Source organism: Mollisia scopiformis, assembly GCF_001500285.1.
Source record: "Mollisia scopiformis unplaced genomic scaffold LY89scaffold_5, whole genome shotgun sequence".
NCBI lineage: Eukaryota > Fungi > Ascomycota > Leotiomycetes > Helotiales > Mollisiaceae > Mollisia > Mollisia scopiformis.
This window is the reverse complement of record NW_017263585.1, coordinates 1,287,404-1,307,517: the sequence shown is the minus strand read 5'-3', so window position 1 is coordinate 1,307,517 and position 20,114 is coordinate 1,287,404. Positions and strand designations below refer to the sequence as shown.

Here is a 20,114-nt window from a genome sequence, read left to right as displayed (position 1 = left end):
GTATCTCAACCACAAAACAATCAGGAAGAACCGCAACTGGAAAATCATATCAAATACGTTGACCTCTTGCATTATGCCTGGAGCAATCATTAAGCAAAAAGCCTACCGGCATCTCTCGCGATCCACGTACAGGCAGATTTAAGTCTAGCGCAACTTCTAAGAAGTCCTTCTCTAAGTCAAGAAGACAAGGACTCAATACACAAGCACTTGAGAAGCAGCTCTCCGTTAACTTGCAGTCGGCCAATCCTGAATCATCAAGTCAAGAGCGTATGCAGGCCAAGCCCCAGATCACGGAAGATCTCTCAACCACGCTAGGAGCAGCTCACTGGAAGGGGCGCTTCGAAGAGATTCGGCGCTGGCAGGTACGTGTTCTCTGTATTGACAACTACTATGCAATACTAAAGGGAAGAAGGATGAGAAAGTCTACGAACTCCTACGTCTAGAAGACTACAATCGCAAGTCTCAAGAACTAGAAGGCATGGCAGTAGAGCACGAACTCTTGAAGACTGCGTATAATTCCCTTCTAAAAGAGAACAAAATCCTAGATAGCAATGTCAAGCTTGCACAGAAAGTCCAACGGCTTAAAGAAAGAAACGAGATCCTCTCTACAGCGAACGAGCGTCTCCGAGAAGAGATACAAAACTTCAAGCACGGGTCTCAACTTGCCGCCGAAAGTTCTAACCTCAAGGATATGCTGGAAGCCACAAAAGCCTCCCATGATGAATTACAACAAAAGACGCAAGGCTATAAAGCTATTCAAAAGGAGAACGCACAGCTTCAGAAAACGGCAAATGGCCTGAGGAGAACTTTGCTGGCAGCACAGGAAGAAAAGGGCAATCTGAGAAAGGACAATGAACAAATGATGTCCAAGCTCGCTACCTTAAATCCGTTCAAGATCTTTGCCGGACCAAATTGGTACCCGGAATTATCCGCGAAGATGACCAAGGTGGTCAAAGATCGATGGTCTGGTCGATTTGGCTCTCGGTACACCAAGGTCAGGGCTTTAATGACAAGATGGGAGTCCGATGATCTTGGTGTGGCTTCAGAGATTGCAGCATTGTCCCAGGTTCTGGAAGACAATTTCGGCTATGAGGTATCAACATATCTCATTCCTGATTTGGATTCCGAAAACAGTCTCGTTGACGAAGTCGCTCGATTTTTGGGGGATAGTGCCGCTGACGAGTTAGTCGTCTTTTATTATGGGGTTCATGTGTTGATACGTGTGATAACTGACTTGATTTCTAAAACTACAGGGTTGTCCTCATGCTTTATATAATGCTCGATCCCACTAGCTGATGACAGGTGTCATCAGTCGTAGAGTCGTTGCATCATGCATTAGATCATACCCTTGAACTAGTACTACACTAACTAAGAGTAATGATTCTTTCATTCCTCAACATATGCTCAACCATAATAGTCTATGATGACTGCACAATGAGTGATCATTCAACATCATGGTGCTGACAACAAAAAAGACACGGGAGGATATTGGGCCGCAAGGTAAGTAATTTTTCTTCCGTACATGTGTAGATATGACTAATTCTGTACTAGAAAAACGGATAACTCTCCCACCTTACGTGCCGCTGAGATTCAAAGGCTGTTTGAAAGATCGTCCTCAGATTCGCTTCTGTTGTTCGACTCCTGTCACGCTGCACAGAGCAGTAACACCACAAATCCTGCAAATGCACTCACCGAGCTTATTGTCGCATGTGGATTTGATTCGGTTGCTCCTGGGGTAGGATCGCAATCTTTTACACACAACTTGATCCAGGTCTTGCAGTCACTCAGCAAAGAAGGGCCTTTTCCTGTTCATCAGCTCTTCAACCAAACTCTGCATTATTGCAGGAATAGGATAGGGCGAACCACAGAGACGGCTCCAGTTCATTGCAGTTTGACGGGAGTTAAGGGTGGTCGACGAATGATGCTACATCCCTTAGTTCCCGCGCCAGTTCCACCGCGTGCTTCGATACCGAAAAATGCTTTGAGTGTCGGAATTGCAGTTGAAGACGATTTTGATGAAAAAGAATGGGAGGAATGGATTCTAAGAGCTCCCACTAGTGCTGAGTGCGTCCTGCAGCTACGGGTAGCGTCTTGTCGGTCGTACGAGCTGGTAATGCGATGAGGAATTGGATTGGGTGGAGCATTTGTACAATACTTAGTCAATGGCAAATTCAAAGTCGCCCGGGTTGTCTAAAAATCCATATGCATCTAAGTGAATGACTAGATTAATTCAACTAACGCCTCACGACTGAATCAAAACTCCTGTACCTAGAAAGAAAGGCATAACACAAGTAGAAGAAAATGCAAAACAACAATCTAAACATGAAATTGCGAGCCCGAAACCAACAGAAACCCGCCTCATGCAGCAAGTACCAATGCGAAACAAGCAATAGACCTCGAGTCTCCAGATGACGAAACTTCCTCCCTCGGAATGGAAGTGCCGTCAGAGGTAAAACATGACATCTTTGACATTTTCGTGCCATGGATTATTGTTACCCGTGTTCCGCCCAATCCCCCAGATATCCCGGTTCCTTTGGTAGGAATTCACCGCATTAATTTCTGGAATGTCCAATTTTCCATCCATAACAGGCTTCATGTACACCCTCAATCGATTACACAACAAATCTGCGTATCGAGCAGGTGTACAGACAGAGAGTGTGTTCATTGATCTCGATCCCAAGGAGCATAGGTCGTTGGTCTGCTACATATCAATAGTATTCTCTAGAATGGAACTCTAGAACTTACAACTTCTTGTAGCTTTCCTCCTCCGTAGCCACTTTCATCAACAATGACGACGTAGTGAGCAGGCTTAGCGGTGCCGAGGGCACTGTCGTGGCTTTGTAGGTAGAAATTAAAGGCATGAGGAATAACTACATTTGTATCCATCACATGCCCCGCACATAGACTTCTGGAGTCTTCCGGCTTGTTTGCGGGATAGAAACGCGAATGGTGTCTTTTACCTACAACAACCAAAGTTATCTTAGGCATGTAATTTCTGCCAGGGGCTGTTTGTCGAACTCTTTCGATGGCCGCTTTAATTTCGGGAAGCTCGTCAGTCTTGACCATGCCGTATTGGCTCTCACTAACTCCATCTCGGTAGAACAGAATGTGATCAGGCCAAACTTTCTTCCGCTTCGTGTAGTAAGCCTGCAGATGTTCAAACATCATATCCGAGAGTTGCTCAATATGCTGTCGAAATATCAGTACAAGCATTCACCATGGAGTCGCTGGAAACTCTGCTTACTTCGTTCTTCTTTTGCATTCTTGCCGAAGCTAGGTAGTGAGCATGACTTTCTTCGTATGTTGCAACGGTGCCAGCTAGTGATGGGCAAGTCTCATCTGCATCTCTTCCAGGGTGTGTAACGTCTGCACCTACAATCACTATTGGTAAATCAGTATGACCCGTTTCAAAGTATAAAGAAGCCGATACTGGTTCTTTCAAATAGAATTCTTGAGGAATCGGCTCTTCATTGTACTGTACTTGGAAACAAAGGTGATTGGACATACTGGTGTTGGGCTTGATACCTAAACTGTGGACGCGATGATTTGTGCCGCCATTCTTGAAGTTAAATTTGAGTCTTTTAGCCAGGTTAGATAGTGAAAACTAGACAGTGGAGTTCTGCACACTTACGCAAAGTTCGCCATCATGTTCGCGCCTCCTTTTCCCGCCAACTTATTAAACTTGTTGTAAGTGACACAAGCTGTGCGAACCCCTTCGTGGCAATCACCCCACCATTTAAGATGGCCATACACGAGCTGATTTCTTGACGGTAACTGTACCAAGACAAACGCGGGCTTCCCAAGCTCTCTCCAAGCAGTTGAAAGATTCCGGCCCATGGCCTTTCTGCATGGAATCCGTGTCTTATCGAGATCTCCTGGTATCAGAGCTTCTACTGCTCGTACCCTCAAAGTCTTGAAACCGTGTTTGTTGAGAGGCTCCTCCAGATAGGACAGAAGCTTATGTTTTAACCAATCGATCTCTATATTATCATTTCTATCACAGAGCCGGATGACGTTTAGAGTCTCCAAAGGATTGCCGATTGTGTAGAGTTCTTTCAAGTTTGTCATATCCCACGAACCCTTGGCTCTCGTGAATCCGCCAGGCAAATTACCGCCAAATGAGAGGGCTGGAAGTTCAAGTATTCGTGGCTTCAAGTCAATAAAAGAGGACGATATCTTGATTCCGAATTGCTGAGCAGAATTAGCGTTCCTATTATCGTACTGTACCCCCGCAGGATGAAACTTACCGCGTGCCAGGAATCTTGCTCTCTGACTCCTAGATGGTTCAATGCAAACTCCTGTATCAGCATTTTGCTCGCCACTGGAAACTTCTGAGCCTTCTTGACCATTTGATCGTTGAATATAGGATCCAGCTTGCCACGAACGATCTGCCATGGAGAAATTGTTAATTTATCAGCTGGGTACCACCTGGGTTCATCCCCTCCACCGAGATTGACACAGGCAGCGCGAGTACTGAATGATCCTAAATTCGGGTAGGCTGCAAAACTACATCAATAAGTGCCCCTACTTGTTGGTGATGACACTTACTTGCTTTCATGTGCGCTAAAACATCAACTTCTTCAGACTTGTTAAGGTCCCTTTTCTTCGGTTTGCTGAATGTTTGCTTAGAGACCGTTTCTGAGGAGAAGTTCCGAATCACACGTTTCTTTCTGGACTTTCCGTCACCTATCAGTCTATCACCTTCAAAAGTGACCCGTACATCTATGAGTTCTTTCTTCTCGTCGCCCTTGGGAATGTGATTCTCCCTCCACCGCCAGTTGATCCATTGCTGCAAATTGACCGGGTTATAGAATGCCGACATAGCAGTGTTGACATTCATGAGAATATTTCCATGTGCTGGACGAACAGATGAGAAGAATCCGGTCTTTAGATAGTAGATCGTAGGTCGGTCCATATCTTGGACACCAGTTTTGGGAATAATCATCCTTCCGGAATTTTCTGGATGCTGAGCGGTCGTGAAGAACTTTCTACCAAATCGAGCCCCGTCGAAGGAAGGCAAGTTGATTTCCTTCCAAATGACCAAGTTGAGGATGCGGAGGTCTTCGTCCGGAAGGTATTTCTCAGGTTTGGATCCTGTAGGTGAAGTGTAGTCCATCAGTTTGGCAGTTGAAAGGCAACCTTCGTAGACAATCCTGCTTTTGACCAAGTGGTAATCTTCTTGATTTCCGGGTCGGTAATGATCAAGTGAATAGCATTCGCCCACCACTGGATCATCAGACATTTGTGGGTAAAGTTTACCGGTGCAGACAATATGAGAAAAGAAATCGGACGCCCAATTTCCAGGCGGTGGGAAGTACTTGAGGAAGAGGTCCTCAATAACTCCTCGCACAGTTTCTTTCTTCGGTGGTCTGTTCTTTTTCTTGTCATCCTTCTGCTGGTCGTCCTCTGTCTCTTCCCAGAGATTGCCCAGAACTATCCTGTACTTCTTGATAATGGTGGGCTTCTGCGGCCGAAGGAATTCAATCTTGAAAGCATTGGCAAGAATGATATTGTTGATTCGTTGCTCCGGCCGAGACGGTGAGTACGGGGCTAGATCCAAATTTGCGTTGGCCAATCGAAGTTTTCTTTCGTCCTCCTCGGTTGGTGGCAACGGAATGATTGGATCTTCGCGAACAACTTTAGCATTCTTCATCTTGTCTAGCATCTCTTTGAGGGAGATGCCAATAGCAAGAGTCCTTCGTATTCTAGGTCTAGACGGCAAGGGCGTCGATGTTGTTGCTGCTGCCTTCAAAGGTCCACCACTCATTGCTTTAAGATACTTCGTCTTCGTGTACTGGTTGACGTTTTTCTCCACCTTCTCTTTCAGCGTACAAAACTTCTCATAGTGATCGTTTTCGTGACCACAATGATTGCAATTGAGTTCAGGTTTGTACTTCGTGCACTTCTTGTCGCCGGTCTCATGAGGACCTCCACACCTGTCACATTCTTGCTCAGTGTGGAATGGCCACGGCTCGCTACACGCCCTGGTCTTGTGGTCGCTGGATCTACACTTCGAGCACCGTAACATGCTGATCAAAGTGGAAAGAATGATCTGAAAGAGAACTGCTTACCCAACTGGGGATATATGTACCTGGCATCTTGCACAGTCGCGCGATGTGCAATCAAAGCTAATTAGCTTGTCTAAGAAGAATGATTCTGAGCTTGATCCGACGAAAACACACATCGAAGCAAAGGAGACCATAATCTAAGGTTTGTACCAAGAGTCTGCCAAACAAGTTTGTGAGATCAAATGAGAAACATTTCTCTGGATATTGACCCAGACAAAAAGAATATGCTTCGATATCTTGGCGACAACTCATAGCTCATATTTCCATGATCCAAGTACATAGAAACTTCTGAAATCGTTTAATTATCTGAGTGTTAGAACATTTGATAAATCTCTGAGCTTCCACTTCACGTCACGAGCTTGATACCAAAGATCAAAACATGAAAAAAATCTGCTTCGGTTGTATTCTTCTCTACTACATGATCATCAATTCTCCTGGGACGAAGAGAAAGTTACAAATAAATCCGCAAACATGTCATGTTTTGCAGAGTTTTTGGGCTGTTGTCGTACAATCTAAAAGGGAGTATAACAAGTTTGTCAAAATATTGTCATATCTGAGAAGCAATCTCCTTGTTGCGACAATTCTAATTAGATAATCTTTCTACCAGCCTACTTACTGCACGCAAGGCTCGTGATCATTTGCTCCTCACTGCTAAGTACTGGGGTTTCTTAAAACTTCTCTGAAAGTGCAATGCCGGCAGTGTAAATACAGTGATCTTCGTACTCTACTTACTTTAGAACTTGAGAAGTGAAATCAAAGTCAATGTACCGTACTGTACTGCGACTTCGGAGACCTCGAGGGTGAAAAGGCGCAATCGCCCGGTCGTGTATCCAGCTGACCGAAGAGAACGCCCTTTGTTGCCCAATTCAGCCTCACTTCGACTCATTCGGTCTGCTGCGGGAAAATGGCTGGTATGTATTGCAGTGTTCAGATCTATTGGTTAGTGTTTTGGGGGCCGAGCAGACACATCAAGCTGGTTGGCGTGGCGCCGCCTCCAGCACGAAAATGAGGCAGAAGAACATGGGCTCGTGGGCCTGTCAATTACCGCCATGACAGGGTCGAATTTCAGCTGGCCTGATTATGGAATTAATAAGCAGTTTCGTACTACCACCCAGAGTTATTAGTTTTCCTCATATTCTTTGCTGAGAAATGATTACATTTTCCACCAACATTCGTCCGAATAAATTGTTGTTCGGACTTGCAAAGAATGTCGGCGCACTTAAGACCTTCTACAGTCGTTCTAATTCTCCTGTTATTCGTCAGGCACTGCCAGGCGAGCCATAAGTTTACGCCAAATTGTACCCTTCCTCCTCCTGGGTCCAATTATGTCGCTGGGCTAAACGTGCGCAGTACGACTGGAATCCTCTGGAATTGCTTGTCCATCATCATTTTGTGCACCTGGAATATCCAACATCTGAATGTTCCCCCCATTCAAGATTCTCCTCACGGCTTAGAGAAAATATGGCGCCCCATCTGGGAATCGAGGGTCAAAGTCAAATGGATGATCATCACTATTCTCGTTCCTGAATTCTTGGTTGGGAAAGCGCTTGGTGAAATGCTCTCGGCTCGACAAAGTGTTAAAGACATGCAACTTTCCATGAGCGGATCCGAGACGATTTTACACGCACAGCCCGTTCGTGTGCCTAAAGTTCCATGGGGAATGGTCCATGGGTATATGGCCAACATGGGCTATTTTGTGCTTGACTGGGGTGACATTACTTCGTCTGTCCCTGGAAGATCAGCCAAGACCGAGAAGAAGCTAGCTCACAAAGATGAGAATACTGTACATTCTGCCACAGAAATGGGCATAGAAGAAGAGCATGAGATCGAGGGGACATCCAGGAAATCCAACGAGATCGAGGACAACAAAACTTTCCCGCTACCAAGCCGAGATATTGATGATCAAGATCTAGAGTATCTTGCCTTGCAGAATCTATACCGATTAGAATCTACTTCCAGGCGGTCAAGATCTGAAATCCAGACCGGACCAGATGAGCAATGGCAAATGGATAGATTCTGGGCTTTGGATGCTCGGCAATGGAACTTGATATTCAAATATAATGTTGCGACACCGCCCAAACTGCCCGTATCTCATTTAGAGAGGCTAGACAAAGGAGGAACTTTGGTGAAGATTCTTGCTGTCCTCCAGGTTTCGTATTTGATCCTCCAGCTGATCGTCCGTAAAGTCCATGGTCTACCTTCGGCACAGCTCGAAATCGCGGCCTTGGCCTTTTCTGCATCTAGTATCATAACATATCTGTTGTACTTGAAGCGACCTCAAGGTATAGAAACCATCTATACAGTACGAGCAGAGTCTTGGGTACCAGGTACCGTTTGGCGGAACAGACACCTCAGCCCAGGTCCTATAGATTATTATGCCAGTTCAAGGCTGAAAGATATCGTTGAAGACGGTCCACGATATCTCTGGCAAGGCAAACGGAACATTCCCGAATTCGATCCGACCTTGGGCCCCGCTCCGATCCCGAACGATTCCAGCCATTGGACGATGGGACTTCCAGGACGCGCTTTGTATGGTGGTAACGACGAACTGCTCCTTTTGGCATTCGGAGCTCTGGTCGGTGGAACTGTCTTCGGAGGACTACATTGCCTTGCTTGGAACTTTCATTTTCCCACGGAAACTGAACGGCTTGTCTGGAGAATATGCTCAGTAATGACATCTTGCTTACCTTTGTTGTTCCTTTTCCCGGTGGCTCTATGGATGAAACTGAATCCAGCAGCGCTGCCAGGCTACGAGCGTGAGCGCGCATCATCGACGGCCAAGTTTTTAGTTGGGGCATTGATTCTTGTTCTGTTTGTGGGACCTTATATTCTAGCGAGACTTTTCTTAATGGTGGAAATTTTCAGAAGTTTATGCTTCCTCCCTTCAGAAGCTTTCTTTGAGACCTGGTCTGGGAACTTCCCACATCTTGGATGAACTAAATTGGCAAGAACACTCCGTGGAACATATCCAGATTGGATAAAGTGCTGTATAAACGGGTGAGGGACAATTGATTTCGCTTTGAGTGTACCTGATATCTCTGGACGTTAAATTCCAGAACCACCACCATCCACCACAATATCAGCTATACAGTACGTCAGCAAGAATCATACGAATGCTCCTCTCCAGTGTGCTCAAGCAGATAGAAGACTCACTACCGGTGACAAAACTAGCATCATCACTCATTAGAAAAGCCATAACTTTTGCAATTTCTTCTGGAGTCCCCATCCTCTTCATCATAGTACCTTCACTCAACTTCACTGGATCAACCAATCCCTTTTTAACCGCTTCATCGAAATTCGCTCCACTTGCTACCAAGCCCTATGTTTCGTCAGTTCGGTCAACACTGCAAAATCGAAGACTTCGACGACGTAGACTGCACTTACGGCATCAAACAATTAACCCTAATCCCCACTGGTCCAAATTCAATAGCCGCCGTCTTTATCAAGCCCCTCATACCCCACTTTGTCGCACAATAACTTGGCATCCCAGCCACACCTTTCACGCCTGCTCCCGAGCTCACATTCACAATGCTCCCTCCCGGTCTCGTGATCACTTTCAACTGAGCACGCATACAATGCATTGTTCCTGTCAGTTTGACTGCTAGTGTCGTGTCCCAATCCTCTTCGACAATATTGGAAGAGTTGGTCTCTGGGGAGCGTCTTGAGAGGCCAGCGACGTTCGCTGCTCCATCTAGTCTTCCGAATTCTGAGGTGGTAGAGGAAATCCAGGAATCCACTTCATCAGCTTTGCTGACATCTGCTTTGAATAGCAAAACCTTTCCTGGGAACTTGGCTTCTTCGCTGCTCATGATTTTTTAGCTTACTTGACCAAATTCTCTTTGATTGATATTTGGGAAAGGAGATCCGTACAGCAATTTCTTCGTGGTTTCAAGTCCTTGAAAGTTAACATCGCAAAGACTGAGTCCTGCGCATTTGAGTTCTGCGCAACGAATAGCTGTAGCACGACCGATCCCTGATCCGGCACCGGTGATAGCATATACCTTTCCTTCCATTCTGGATTGCGTATCTGCTGAATTGCAGTAGATGCAGCTCGATTGAGCGATTTCGGCTTGCAAAAATCAAGTGACTGCGACAAGACTGAAGCAGGTGCGGCAGCAGACTGAAGACTACGTCTGAAAGCCCTCTCAGATATATCTCAAAGAGCGGAGAAAGAATATCTGATTGATATCAGACACATACGAATATTTCGCTTTCATATCATGGCAAGACTTCTTGCCAAGCAAAGATGCTTTCCACTCCAAGGTTGATGGCCATTTATATTGTCACACATCTCTCAAGACCCCAAGAAGGGCACCTAAAAGAAATCCCAGCGATTTTTGCACGTCTCTGCCGGCTCCTTTTTCTCCGAAACTCTGCTCCACATACCCAGAACCACTTTTCCTTACATTCCGTGTCTATCTCTCGGAAATATGCGAGTACGAGGACATTCCGAAAAGATCTTCACTGCCGAATGCAAGGTTCCCCAGACAGCTCGCCAATTGAGGGACCTGTGTACTTAAAGTATGCGAAACAGCTCGTACTCGGAAGAGCCAGCAAGGATAATCCGACCACATTCGTCGGCATTCGTGCCAGATTTCAAACGCTGCTTCATCTGATCTCACCTTGTTTCAACATCAATTGCGGGGCAGATGCGAGTAATCGCCATCTCGTCCGAAAACTTCGGATGGATTTCAGGGGGAAGAAGAAATGTCGAACTGAAGAAATCGTACTCGGTTCGCATCTAGTCCTCTATCTCCACTTTTCGATGCCGATGTGGGTTACATTGCAGCTTGAAGAGGGGTATATCAAGAGCTGTAGCTTGCTGCTAAAAGAAACCAGATCGTTGATGTTTCGACCTAAAACCACACTTACCTCAACCTCTGCCTTTTTCGAACCTTCAAAATGTCAACTCTGACGAACCCAACAATCACTGGAATCAAAGTGTACCTCGCAATCGGCGTCATACTCAGCATCATCGTCGCCTCACAGCTTATCTCTCACCTCAAGTTATCCCGCGCTCTCTCTAGATACCCCCTGGTGAACCCAAAATGGGGACCAGCAGAGAAAGCAGAGTTCACGACCTCCGCTGCGTCTATCCTCGCCAAAGGCGTCGAGATGGCTAAAGGGAAACCCTTCCGACTCAACGAAAAAAGTAGGCCCAGACTAGTCATTCCGCCGAAATATATGGACGAGATTAAGAATGATAAACGCCTTGATTTCCATGACTTTGTGGCCAAGGAGTTCTTTTCTACGTATCCAGGTTTCGATGGTTTTAGTGCCGATCAGACCATCTTCCAGGATGCGGTTAGAACCCAACTTACTCAAGCTCTTGGTACTTGCTTCTGTGTTCGTTTTTCAAGTGAGAATAATTGCTGACTTTTGAGGTGAAGCATTGACGATTCAACCCATTGCTGCCGAAACACCCAACACGCTCAATCTAGTATATGGCTCTGCGCCCGACTGGCAAGAAATAGTGCTCACCCCAGCCCTCTTGAAATCAATCTCTCGCCTCTCTGCCCTAATCTTCCTCGGAGAATCTTTCATGAACAATCCCGATTGGCAACGGATCTCAGTTATGTACACAGTCGACGTATTCATGGCCGCCAAAGCTCTCAACAACTGGCCCGCCCCTCTCCGTCCCATCGTCCATTGGTTTCTACCGGAATGTCGAAAGATAAGAGAAGAAGTGAAAGTAGCGAAGGATCTGATACAGCCGGAAGTGGACAAGAGACGAAAAGAGCTTGCCGAGAATGAAGGGAAGCCGAGAAGGAAGGTGCTGGATAGTGTAGATTGGTTTACTGCCAGTGCGAAGGGACGGGAGTTCGGGTATGCGAATGCAGAGTTGAGTTTGGCGATGGCGGCTATTCATACAACGTCTAACACTCTGGGCTTTGCTATGTTCGATTTGGTGGAGAACCCGGAGTATTTCGATCTTCTGAGAGAGGAGATCAAGAGAGTTTGGGAGGAGGATGGGAGGTGGGAAAAGAATACCCTGTACAAGTTGAAGTTGATGGATAGTGTGTTGAAGGAGAGTATGAGATTGCATCCGCATAGTTTGCGTAAGTAATTCCACCCCCGGATGAATACTTGAAGTTGACAAAACAGTCAAAATGCCTCGCCAAGCGAAAGAAGAAATCTCGCTCAGCGACGGTATCACAATTCCTAAAAGCGCCTTCATCAGCATGGGACCTGTTTTGATGAAAGACCCCACGATCTTTCCCAACGTGGATAAGTTCGACGGCCATCGATTCTTGAACTTGCGCAACGCTCCAGGAAACGAGAACAAGCACCAATTCGTCACAACGAGCCCAGAATGCAATGTTTTTGGTCACGGACAACATGCTTGCCCAGGACGCTTCTTCGCTAGCAATGAGATAAAACTGCTCTTGGCGCATATGGTCATGTACTATGATTGGAAGCTGCCAGATGGACAAACGAGTGTGCAGCATACCAAAAATGGGGTTGGGGAAAGTCCCAACTCAAGGCAGAAAATTCTGTTCAAGAGTCGCAAGCCCGAGCTAGACGTCAGTTGCGCGATGAAAGAGGCTTGAGAGGCGACCTGGTTGAGAACTTCTAATGTTCCATGATGTAGGTAATTTGGAGGTTGTAGATGTCGCCAATCACGTGCCATAGCAGATAGGTACCTAGGTACCTAGTTATGGCTGTAGAACATAATGGATTGGGGCCGCCTACCGGAGTATGGCGTATATCAGGGAATCGATAATTGATACCTTAGAAGTAGATTGCACATTTAATTCCCATGAAACATTTCATTAAGTTTTGCCAGTTTCTATGTTCCCTGATACACAAGTGCTATGTCTGATGGCTCTGATCCCAAAGCACATTAGCGAGGGGATATCTCTGTTTCAAGCTACTTGAGAACCTTCCTCATGAGATAGATTCACAGAGTTCTGCGCATAGCTCACATTTTCGTGTTAATCAAGTGCCGTTGAGATCATCTTGGTAACCACAGTGGTGGAACGGAAGATCGAATCGCATGACGTGGACTGTCGTGGCACAGATGCGCGGTTGTTGGAAGTGCCACCTCAGATACGAGCAAGAAGATAAGATCAACATACGAGTGTGGCGTATGTCTTGCGTGTCATTCTTGTCTGGAGCTCGGGGTAATTACTTGTTAGGACCAGACACAAGCTGCGTTGGTAGGACAGTCAATACAACCGTGCGACCGTCATTCTCGCCGGTTGCACGGCGAAGATTGGTGTTTCTGAGTTAGGCCAATCAAGTCTTCTAGTATATAACTACGTTCTGGCTCTGCCGGATATGCTGTGGTAGCCGGCACAGGATCTCGGGGTTCATGATCGCCTCAGATTGTGGGCGCATCTGTTGTATACCCAGCTAGGTATATGCCCTTCGAATCGCCAGTATGAACATGAAAGAATATAAAGAACATTTGATGAAAGAGTGAGCAAATTTTGAGAACGAACGACCCAATCAATTGAGGAGATAATGCCAGCTATAATGGAAGACAAGAGCTCGGGTTCAGATATCCTTGGTGCAGGATTTGAGCATGTCAATATCGTACTTGATGAGATTGGCGGCGTTGTACGTTTCAACGAATCTCTGTCCGAAGAAGACGATCGAAGAATTCTTCGCAAGATTGATATGTGGTATGTAGATTGTATCATTGACACCAAAAAGAGAATGACTTACTTGGTCGTAGTTTGCTACCTGTACTGGCATTATCCTACCTTTTCCAATTTCTAGACAAGACAGCAATGAGTTATACGTCAATCCTCGGTCTTCGAACAGATCTCCATCTCATCGGACAAGAATATTCATGGGCATCGAGTGTCTTCTTCTTCGGATACATGGCATTTTCGTATCCGGCTTCAATCTTGATGGTCCGATTCCCAGTAGGAAAGTTCCTGTCAATTTCAGTGTGGGTGTTGTAACGCAAACTGATTGGCATAGCTGATGCAGGAGCAGATTTCTGTGGCTGCCATATTGATGTGTACTTCTGCTGCTACCAACGCAGCTGGTCTGCAGAGTGCTCGATTCTTTCTTGGGGCTATGGAAGCAGCGGTAACACCAGGCTTTAGCATCATCACTTCGATGTTTTATAAACGCACGGAACAACCGCTTCGGTATGCAGCCTGGTTTCTGGGCAATGTGACAGCAGGAATTCTCGGCGGCCTTCTGTCATACGGAATAGGACACGTACAAAGCATTCAGCCTTGGAAGGTCAGTATTCGAACGAATTGGGTGGTAGATTCTGACTCGTACTAGGCTGTCTTCCTCATTTTTGGTGCGGCAACACTCACCTGGTCTTGTATGTTGTTTGTGCTGCTCCCAGATACTCCGATGAAAGCCTGGTTTCTCTCCAACGAAGATCGCATGAAGGCTGTTGAGAGGGTGCGACATAATATGACTGGGATCAAGAACAACCAATGGAAGAGATCACAGGCTGTGGAAGCTTTGCTAGACCCAAAGTCATGGCTCATTGTCTTGATTGCGTTGTGTGCGAACATCCCTAACGGGGCCATCAGCACAGTGAGTGTCACTTCGTCCACCACAAAATAGAGTGCTGAAAATTGTGTAGTTTTCCGCAATTGTCATCAACGGAATGGGCTTCTCCGTGCTCAACACTCTACTGGTCTCCATGCTCGCATTCGTCTTCCAGGGTATTTTTGTAGTGTTGGCGTGCGGTGGTAGCACTTTGCTGGAGAACACAAGAACATTCTTCATGGCATTGATGATGATGATATCAATCGTCGGAGCAGTTCTGATACGGCAGATACCGCATCAGTATATCTGGACCAGATTGATGGGATACTGCTTGCTTTCAGCCTTCTCTGCCAACCTCCCTCTGGTTCTATCCCTTGTCGCCTCCAACACGGGAGGCTTCACAAAAAAGACTACTGTCAATGCAATGGTATCTCCAGTACATCCAACAATATTTGTAGTAACTAACCAGTTTGCAGATTTTTATTGCGTACTGCGTTGGTAATATCGTTGGGCCCCAATTGTTCTTTGCGAGGGAGGCGCCCAATTATGGTTCTGCATTTGCGTCGATGTTCGTATGCTTCTCCGTAGGCATAGCATTGATTATTCTGCTGAGGTTTTATCCCATTTGGGAGAATCGAAGGAGGGATGGACTTGGAGAAGTGGTTGTGGAGCATCTGAATGGCGTTGAGTTGTTAGCGACTGCTCTAAATTTGCTGGATAAGACCGATCGCGAGCTGGGACGATTCAGGTATGTGTATTAGGAGTAGGTCAACGTACGTCTGAAGATTGGAGAAAGTCATCGGTAAGCTCGGAGCGTTACTTAGGTCCAATGCATTGGCAGTTGTGTATATCCATATTCCTAGCTTCCAAACACCAATCACTACCGCCGCATCTGCCTCTCCACCCGTTGTATTACGGCAGTAGAGGATCGTGGTATTTGCATGACTTGTAGTTGATCTTATGTTTGAGACAGGAATTGATGTCGAGTGTGAAGTTTGAAAGTGCGTTGGCTTGAAGAGGTTGGTGTTTTCAAAACATAGAAGCGCGTCGAGATGGAACGCGAACTGTTCGCTTAGTCAGCGACATACCCCGCTATTACCCCTCGTATTCTCGATTCTTTGGCATAGGAATATTTTGACTTTCAAAGCCAAGGACATACTCTTCAAGGGGTTGGCTATTGAATTTGTTGTAGTCCTGCTTTCGATCAAGATGTATCTCTGCTGCCTATCAACTTTCAATGCCCCGCTGAAGTGAGTGATATTGGCTTTCTCAGGTTGATGGAGACCCTTATGCTCCAAGCATGCACTTTTTCTTCCAGGAAGCTCAAACTGGCCTTATACACGATGTTTCAAAAACTTCTCAATGACAGATCTTGTCTATCGCTCTTATTTATTGCTCTTAATTCTTCGCGCTCTTTGCATGCTCTCTTTTCAACTTCTCGTGTTCGGTGTCTGGACTGCGATATCAATTCAAGAAATAGGATAGATGAGGCTGGTTTGACTTTATTATCATTCAAGCTTGCTCAAGATGGTATACAATCTTTAGACTACTTTATGATTCTCTATTTATTTTGTCTTCCTTCTTTTCGAAGCGTGCGTTACACTTTTCAGCGCAATGAGCGCAATCAGTCCTGAATTGCTGAGCAATCTCGCAGACTCGAAGCTGGTACCTATCCAAAACTACATGAAGGAAATTTCGCATTTTGATAGTAGGTACAATTCCTTGCAAATCTTAAATAAGGCACCCCTGAAAAGCAGCCATTCGGACTCCCTGTGAGCCAAGTCTCTTTATATTATATCTGGCACAATCTTGATCTCTGTCCTGCCTGGATGTACCGGTATCTGTGAGGATGGTCTTATTGAGAATACTGTTGCCAAGGCAATGGTACTCGCTCAGACAAAAGCTTCTGCCATGCCAAGTATTGCTGCCCAACCCAGTATTGCTGCCACGATATTTGTAAATGCCATTTTAGAAACTCCTGAGTCGCAATCTCTTCTGCAGGCCTTCCCCCATAAGCATATTCGAAAGTCGATGATATCTGATACAATGGCTGGACAGATGCTGCCTTGTTCTCTGAAGCTGGGGCTGGCAACTTCGCTCTTGCGATGCTTTCCATCAACGCCACTCTCGCTTTGAGAGCTGGTTCAATAACATTGTACGTTCTTCTCAAGTTCTCCACTAGTAGTAAGAGCAAAGCCCTCATAGTGAAGTTCGCATCATTACCTCCAACATGCAAATCTCTGCACTCGCACCCCAACATGTTCAGCAGACCTACCAGTCTCTGATCAAACTGCGACCGAGGAAGAACCGGGCTCGTCGGCTTATGATTAGGCAGAAATATCGTCCTCATGAGATGTTGCGTATCAAGAACAGCAGATACTCCAGTTTTAACATCAAATCCTAAAGCCTTAAGAGTAGACAAGTCGTTGGCCACATTATGACCCAGAAAGATGATATTCCTGGACCGATCGATCAAGTTTTCGAGCTCGCTACAAAACTCTGTCAAGCTCGTATAAGTTGTGTCTCCAAATATAAAATTCCAACCTTGGCCACGTCTCCACTTCGGTACGGCTCTAGTGGAGAAATTGTAAGAGCGAAGCAAGCTCTCAGGTGATTTTGTCTTCGAGGAATCGGAGAGATCACGGGTATCAAGGATGCAAACACCCATTTGTGCGAACACAGTGTCCGTAGTTCGGCGTTTAACAGCTTTCACGTTCTCGAAATCTATTGAAACGATAACAGCGTCCTTGAATAGCCCTGGGACTATCAGATATCCAGGACCTTGCATTTGGCATCCGGGCAAGCCGAAGCAACGTCGAGCGATTGGCAGTTTATCGAGATCAGAAGCTTTAGGGAGGGCCAAAGCCCTTCTATTTTCCGGTCTGAGAGAAGCTGCTTGACATGATCGAGGTGGTTCTGGAGTCTCCTTGAGAGTTGGTGTATTTAGAAGTTCTGTTGAAAGCTCGGAACCACGTGTCCGGTACATGAGTAAGTGTTCCACCGAAAGTTTGATAGGCTGAGGCTCTACCTCTAAGGAAACCATATCATCCCATGTATTGACAGACAGGAGATTGTTTAAAACTGGTTTCGGTTCCAGCTCCATGATCAATGCAAGTGTGGAGAAAGTGATATGAGATTTCTAGAAATTTGAAACTTGGTGATTGATGGCTGAAATCATAAATTTTAAACAACGAAGAGTTCTCTGGAAGTTGAAAAACAATGGCTCGTTGATAAGTGTGCGGTCAGTCGGGATGGAAATTTCTAACACGTGACCAGGATTTAAATCTCGACCAGAGTTGAACTGCTGCCCAAGAGAAACCACACAAATGGCAATTACATACTAAGTCTCAAGAGGGAACTTAAAGACATCTTCCCAGAATTAGGACGAGTTTTCTTTCCGAGTTATCGGACTTTCATTAAACAGCACTAGCGGATGTGCACTTGCTCGACTACGGGACTCGACTCTTGAGCGAACTTATCAATGACCAAGCTGATGGTGTTTGCGCTCAGCACTCTTAGACTTCGCGTCTTAAGAAAGAGCGAGAGTGCCGAAACACTGAAAGCGAGTGCCGATTGAGGTCTAGTTTTGATGGGGTTGTGGTGGACAAGAAAACCCGGACGAATTAGGGAGAGTTTTGTGGTTGATTAGTCCGGCTTTTTTCGTCCGAGAGTTTATCAGCCTCTCTTGGTGAAGAGCTCCGCGCTTCACTAGACCTCCTTGATTTCAAAGCTGGTAGACAATTATTCTCGATATAAAAGGGCGCAATCTCTCCAATAAGAGCAACATCATTTCAACTTTCCCCTTCCCGCTTTCCGTCTTTAATCACCATCTCCAATTCTCTCTGTAGAAACGCCTTTCCGAATGGCAACTCCCAAGGGTTTTGTCGCTGTTGCAGGCGCCGCAGGTAATCTGGGTCAATTGATTGCATTTGCATTGCGCCGAAGGAATGCAGCAGTGAAAGTACAATTCTCTTTTCAATTTTACAACAGCAAAAGTCCAATGCTAAACGGTTGATAGGCAATTGTCCGTCCGGGAACAGCACTATCACGCACCCAAAAACTGCGCGATTCCGGTGTAATTATCGCAGAAGTTGACTACAACAATTTTCCCGCTCTGACAGAGGCTCTTCAAGGTGCCACCACCGTCGTTTCAGCACTCCAAGGACTTCGAGATGTCATGCTAAGCACCCAAGGAGCGCTCCTCAAAGCTGCCGTCGCTTCAAAAGTCCAAAGATTCATCCCTTCCGACTACGCCTTAGATTTCACCAAGACAAAACCAGGTACTAATCGAAACCTCGATCTTCGACGAGAATTCCATGTCGAGCTTGATAAATCGGGCATCCAATGGACGAGCGTTCTAAATGGAGGTTTCATGGAACTCTTGCTAGCCGGCGATCTCCCACTCATCAATGATGCGTTCCACCGTATTATATATTTCGGTAGCGTCGATCAGGTACTAGATCTCACGACGATGGTGGATACCGCCGCATACACTGCTGCGGTCGCTGTAGACCCCAATCAAACACCTAAGTTCTTACGCATTGCGGGGGACAAGTTCTCTTCCAAGGACTTAGCTGTGATTGTATCCAAATTGCGTGGGCAGGAGTACACTCCGATGTGGATGGGTAGTCTGGGCTTTTTGAGGGTCATGACGAAGCTCATGAAGTTTGTCATTCGTGGTGAGAACACTAAGCTACTGCCGCCGTGGCAAGGATTACAGTACTTGGAGAACATGGTCTCTGGGGCAGGCACTCTCGATCCGCTGGATAATGATAAATATCCTGAGTTAACGTGGACGACGGTGGAGGCAGGTCTGAAAGAAGCAGATGCGAAGAAATCAAAGAAGACAAAGTGAAGCAGAGTTCGTCTCGGTGGATCTTGGAGGAGTGTGGTGGAAAGTATATTTATATCGTATTATATAACGTATACGTATAAATTTAAAACGTAAAGCTGATATAAATATTTTATTTATTAAAAGCGTATATATTTAGTCCGCAGACGTAAAAATTTATTATAATATAACAGCTACGTATTTTTGTTACGAGCAGGAAACACGATAGGCCCAGCAAGAGAGCTTGCTGGAGATACTTCGGAACAAGAAGGTTCCAGGTGCACGGGACCAGTAGTCACGTGATGGAGCCTGTGGGACCTCGAGGGGTCCAGAGGGGGTCTCGAGGGTCCACTAGGATCCGTAAGCAGGAAGGACCTATATAAGTAGACGGTTTTCCACAGTAGATAGGAGCTTCGTGCTCAACTCAAATATAGTTTCTTAACACTAAGCTATTAGTAACGAGATTGCATTACTCTTCGATTCATCATCCTCTTTGTGACAGCACGGTTGGACTCAAGTACGTAGACGAGGAATCGATTAGGCTATCTCTTAGAATCTAAAGGTAAAGAGGAAAGGAAGGAAAGAAGCGCCGGAAGGCAGAGCATATATACAGGTGAGCGGTCACGTGAGTACTTAGCGAGCACGTGACTCCAGAACCGTGACATTACCCCCCCCTTCCGAAGAACGACGTCCTCGTCGTTGCATCCATCCAATTGTCATTATCCAAGTGATCATAATTGTCAATTCCA

At 45.9% G+C, this 20,114-nt stretch overlaps 8 protein-coding genes across 8 annotated transcripts; 5 read left to right on the top strand and 3 right to left on the bottom strand.

Annotated features, from left to right (window-relative positions):
- Positions 1-73: 73 nt before the first annotated feature.
- On the top strand, positions 74-2,122 carry LY89DRAFT_730109 (uncharacterized protein; the record flags this gene model as incomplete). The annotated part of the gene is made up of 5 exons (XM_018219440.1): positions 74-126; positions 185-362; positions 413-1,220; positions 1,476-1,500; positions 1,552-2,122. 5 exons carry the CDS (start codon positions 74-76, stop codon positions 2,120-2,122), a joined length of 1,635 nt encoding a protein of 544 aa, XP_018075681.1.
- Positions 2,123-2,443: 321 nt separating this feature from the next.
- Positions 2,444-3,577, bottom strand: LY89DRAFT_577612 (stem cell self-renewal protein Piwi; the record flags this gene model as incomplete). Its single annotated transcript, XM_018208904.1, has 4 exons — positions 2,444-2,698; positions 2,746-3,189; positions 3,245-3,381; positions 3,508-3,577. Coding segments are annotated over 4 exons (906 nt in total), but the record flags the coding sequence as incomplete, so codon positions are not given.
- Positions 3,578-7,353: 3,776 nt separating this feature from the next.
- Positions 7,354-9,003, top strand: LY89DRAFT_553621 (uncharacterized protein; the record flags this gene model as incomplete). Its single annotated transcript, XM_018208337.2, has 3 exons — positions 7,354-7,777; positions 7,868-8,381; positions 8,424-9,003. Coding segments are annotated over 3 exons (1,518 nt in total), but the record flags the coding sequence as incomplete, so codon positions are not given.
- Positions 9,004-9,147: 144 nt separating this feature from the next.
- Positions 9,148-10,081, bottom strand: LY89DRAFT_577653 (putative short chain dehydrogenase/ reductase; the record flags this gene model as incomplete). The annotated part of the gene is made up of 3 exons (XM_018208907.1): positions 9,148-9,373; positions 9,453-9,869; positions 9,939-10,081. 3 exons carry the CDS (start codon positions 10,079-10,081, stop codon positions 9,148-9,150), a joined length of 786 nt encoding a protein of 261 aa, XP_018075678.1.
- An 835-nt stretch (positions 10,082-10,916) lies between these two features.
- LY89DRAFT_639303 (trichothecene C-8 hydroxylase) lies at positions 10,917-12,766 on the top strand. Its single transcript, XM_018211612.1, has 3 exons — positions 10,917-11,400; positions 11,459-12,127; positions 12,174-12,766. Exons 1-3 carry the CDS (start codon positions 10,971-10,973, stop codon positions 12,617-12,619), a joined length of 1,545 nt encoding a protein of 514 aa, XP_018075677.1. The 5' UTR covers positions 10,917-10,970; the 3' UTR covers positions 12,620-12,766.
- Positions 12,767-13,547: 781 nt separating this feature from the next.
- LY89DRAFT_694858 (MFS general substrate transporter) lies at positions 13,548-15,295 on the top strand (the record flags this gene model as incomplete). The annotated part of the gene is made up of 6 exons (XM_018216734.1): positions 13,548-13,696; positions 13,750-13,966; positions 14,016-14,270; positions 14,316-14,579; positions 14,629-14,961; positions 15,011-15,295. 6 exons carry the CDS (start codon positions 13,548-13,550, stop codon positions 15,293-15,295), a joined length of 1,503 nt encoding a protein of 500 aa, XP_018075676.1.
- A 1,050-nt stretch (positions 15,296-16,345) lies between these two features.
- LY89DRAFT_770615 (uncharacterized protein) lies at positions 16,346-17,637 on the bottom strand (the record flags this gene model as incomplete). The annotated part of the gene is made up of 1 exon (XM_018221859.1): positions 16,346-17,637. One exon carries the CDS (start codon positions 17,635-17,637, stop codon positions 16,390-16,392), a length of 1,248 nt encoding a protein of 415 aa, XP_018075675.1. The 3' UTR covers positions 16,346-16,389.
- A 636-nt stretch (positions 17,638-18,273) lies between these two features.
- LY89DRAFT_609869 (NAD(P)-binding protein) lies at positions 18,274-19,428 on the top strand. The gene is made up of 2 exons (XM_018210533.1): positions 18,274-18,495; positions 18,553-19,428. The coding sequence occupies exons 1-2, from the start codon at positions 18,397-18,399 to the stop codon at positions 19,387-19,389; spliced, it is 936 nt and encodes a 311-aa protein (XP_018075674.1). The 5' UTR covers positions 18,274-18,396; the 3' UTR covers positions 19,390-19,428.
- The last annotated feature ends 686 nt before the right edge of the window (positions 19,429-20,114 follow it).

Excerpts from the sequence above, each read along its gene's own strand:
- LY89DRAFT_639303 (XM_018211612.1), top strand. The coding sequence starts at position 10,971 with ATGTCAACTCTGACGAACCCAACAATCACTGGAATCAAAGTGTACCTC. Across the intron at positions 11,401-11,458 it reads CCAACTTACTCAAGCTCTTG|CATTGACGATTCAACCCATT; the intron begins GTACTTGCTTCT and ends TTTGAGGTGAAG. Across the intron at positions 12,128-12,173 it reads ATTGCATCCGCATAGTTTGC|TCAAAATGCCTCGCCAAGCG; the intron begins GTAAGTAATTCC and ends TTGACAAAACAG.
- LY89DRAFT_609869 (XM_018210533.1), top strand. The coding sequence starts at position 18,397 with ATGGCAACTCCCAAGGGTTTTGTCGCTGTTGCAGGCGCCGCAGGTAAT. Across the intron at positions 18,496-18,552 it reads GAAGGAATGCAGCAGTGAAA|GCAATTGTCCGTCCGGGAAC; the intron begins GTACAATTCTCT and ends AACGGTTGATAG.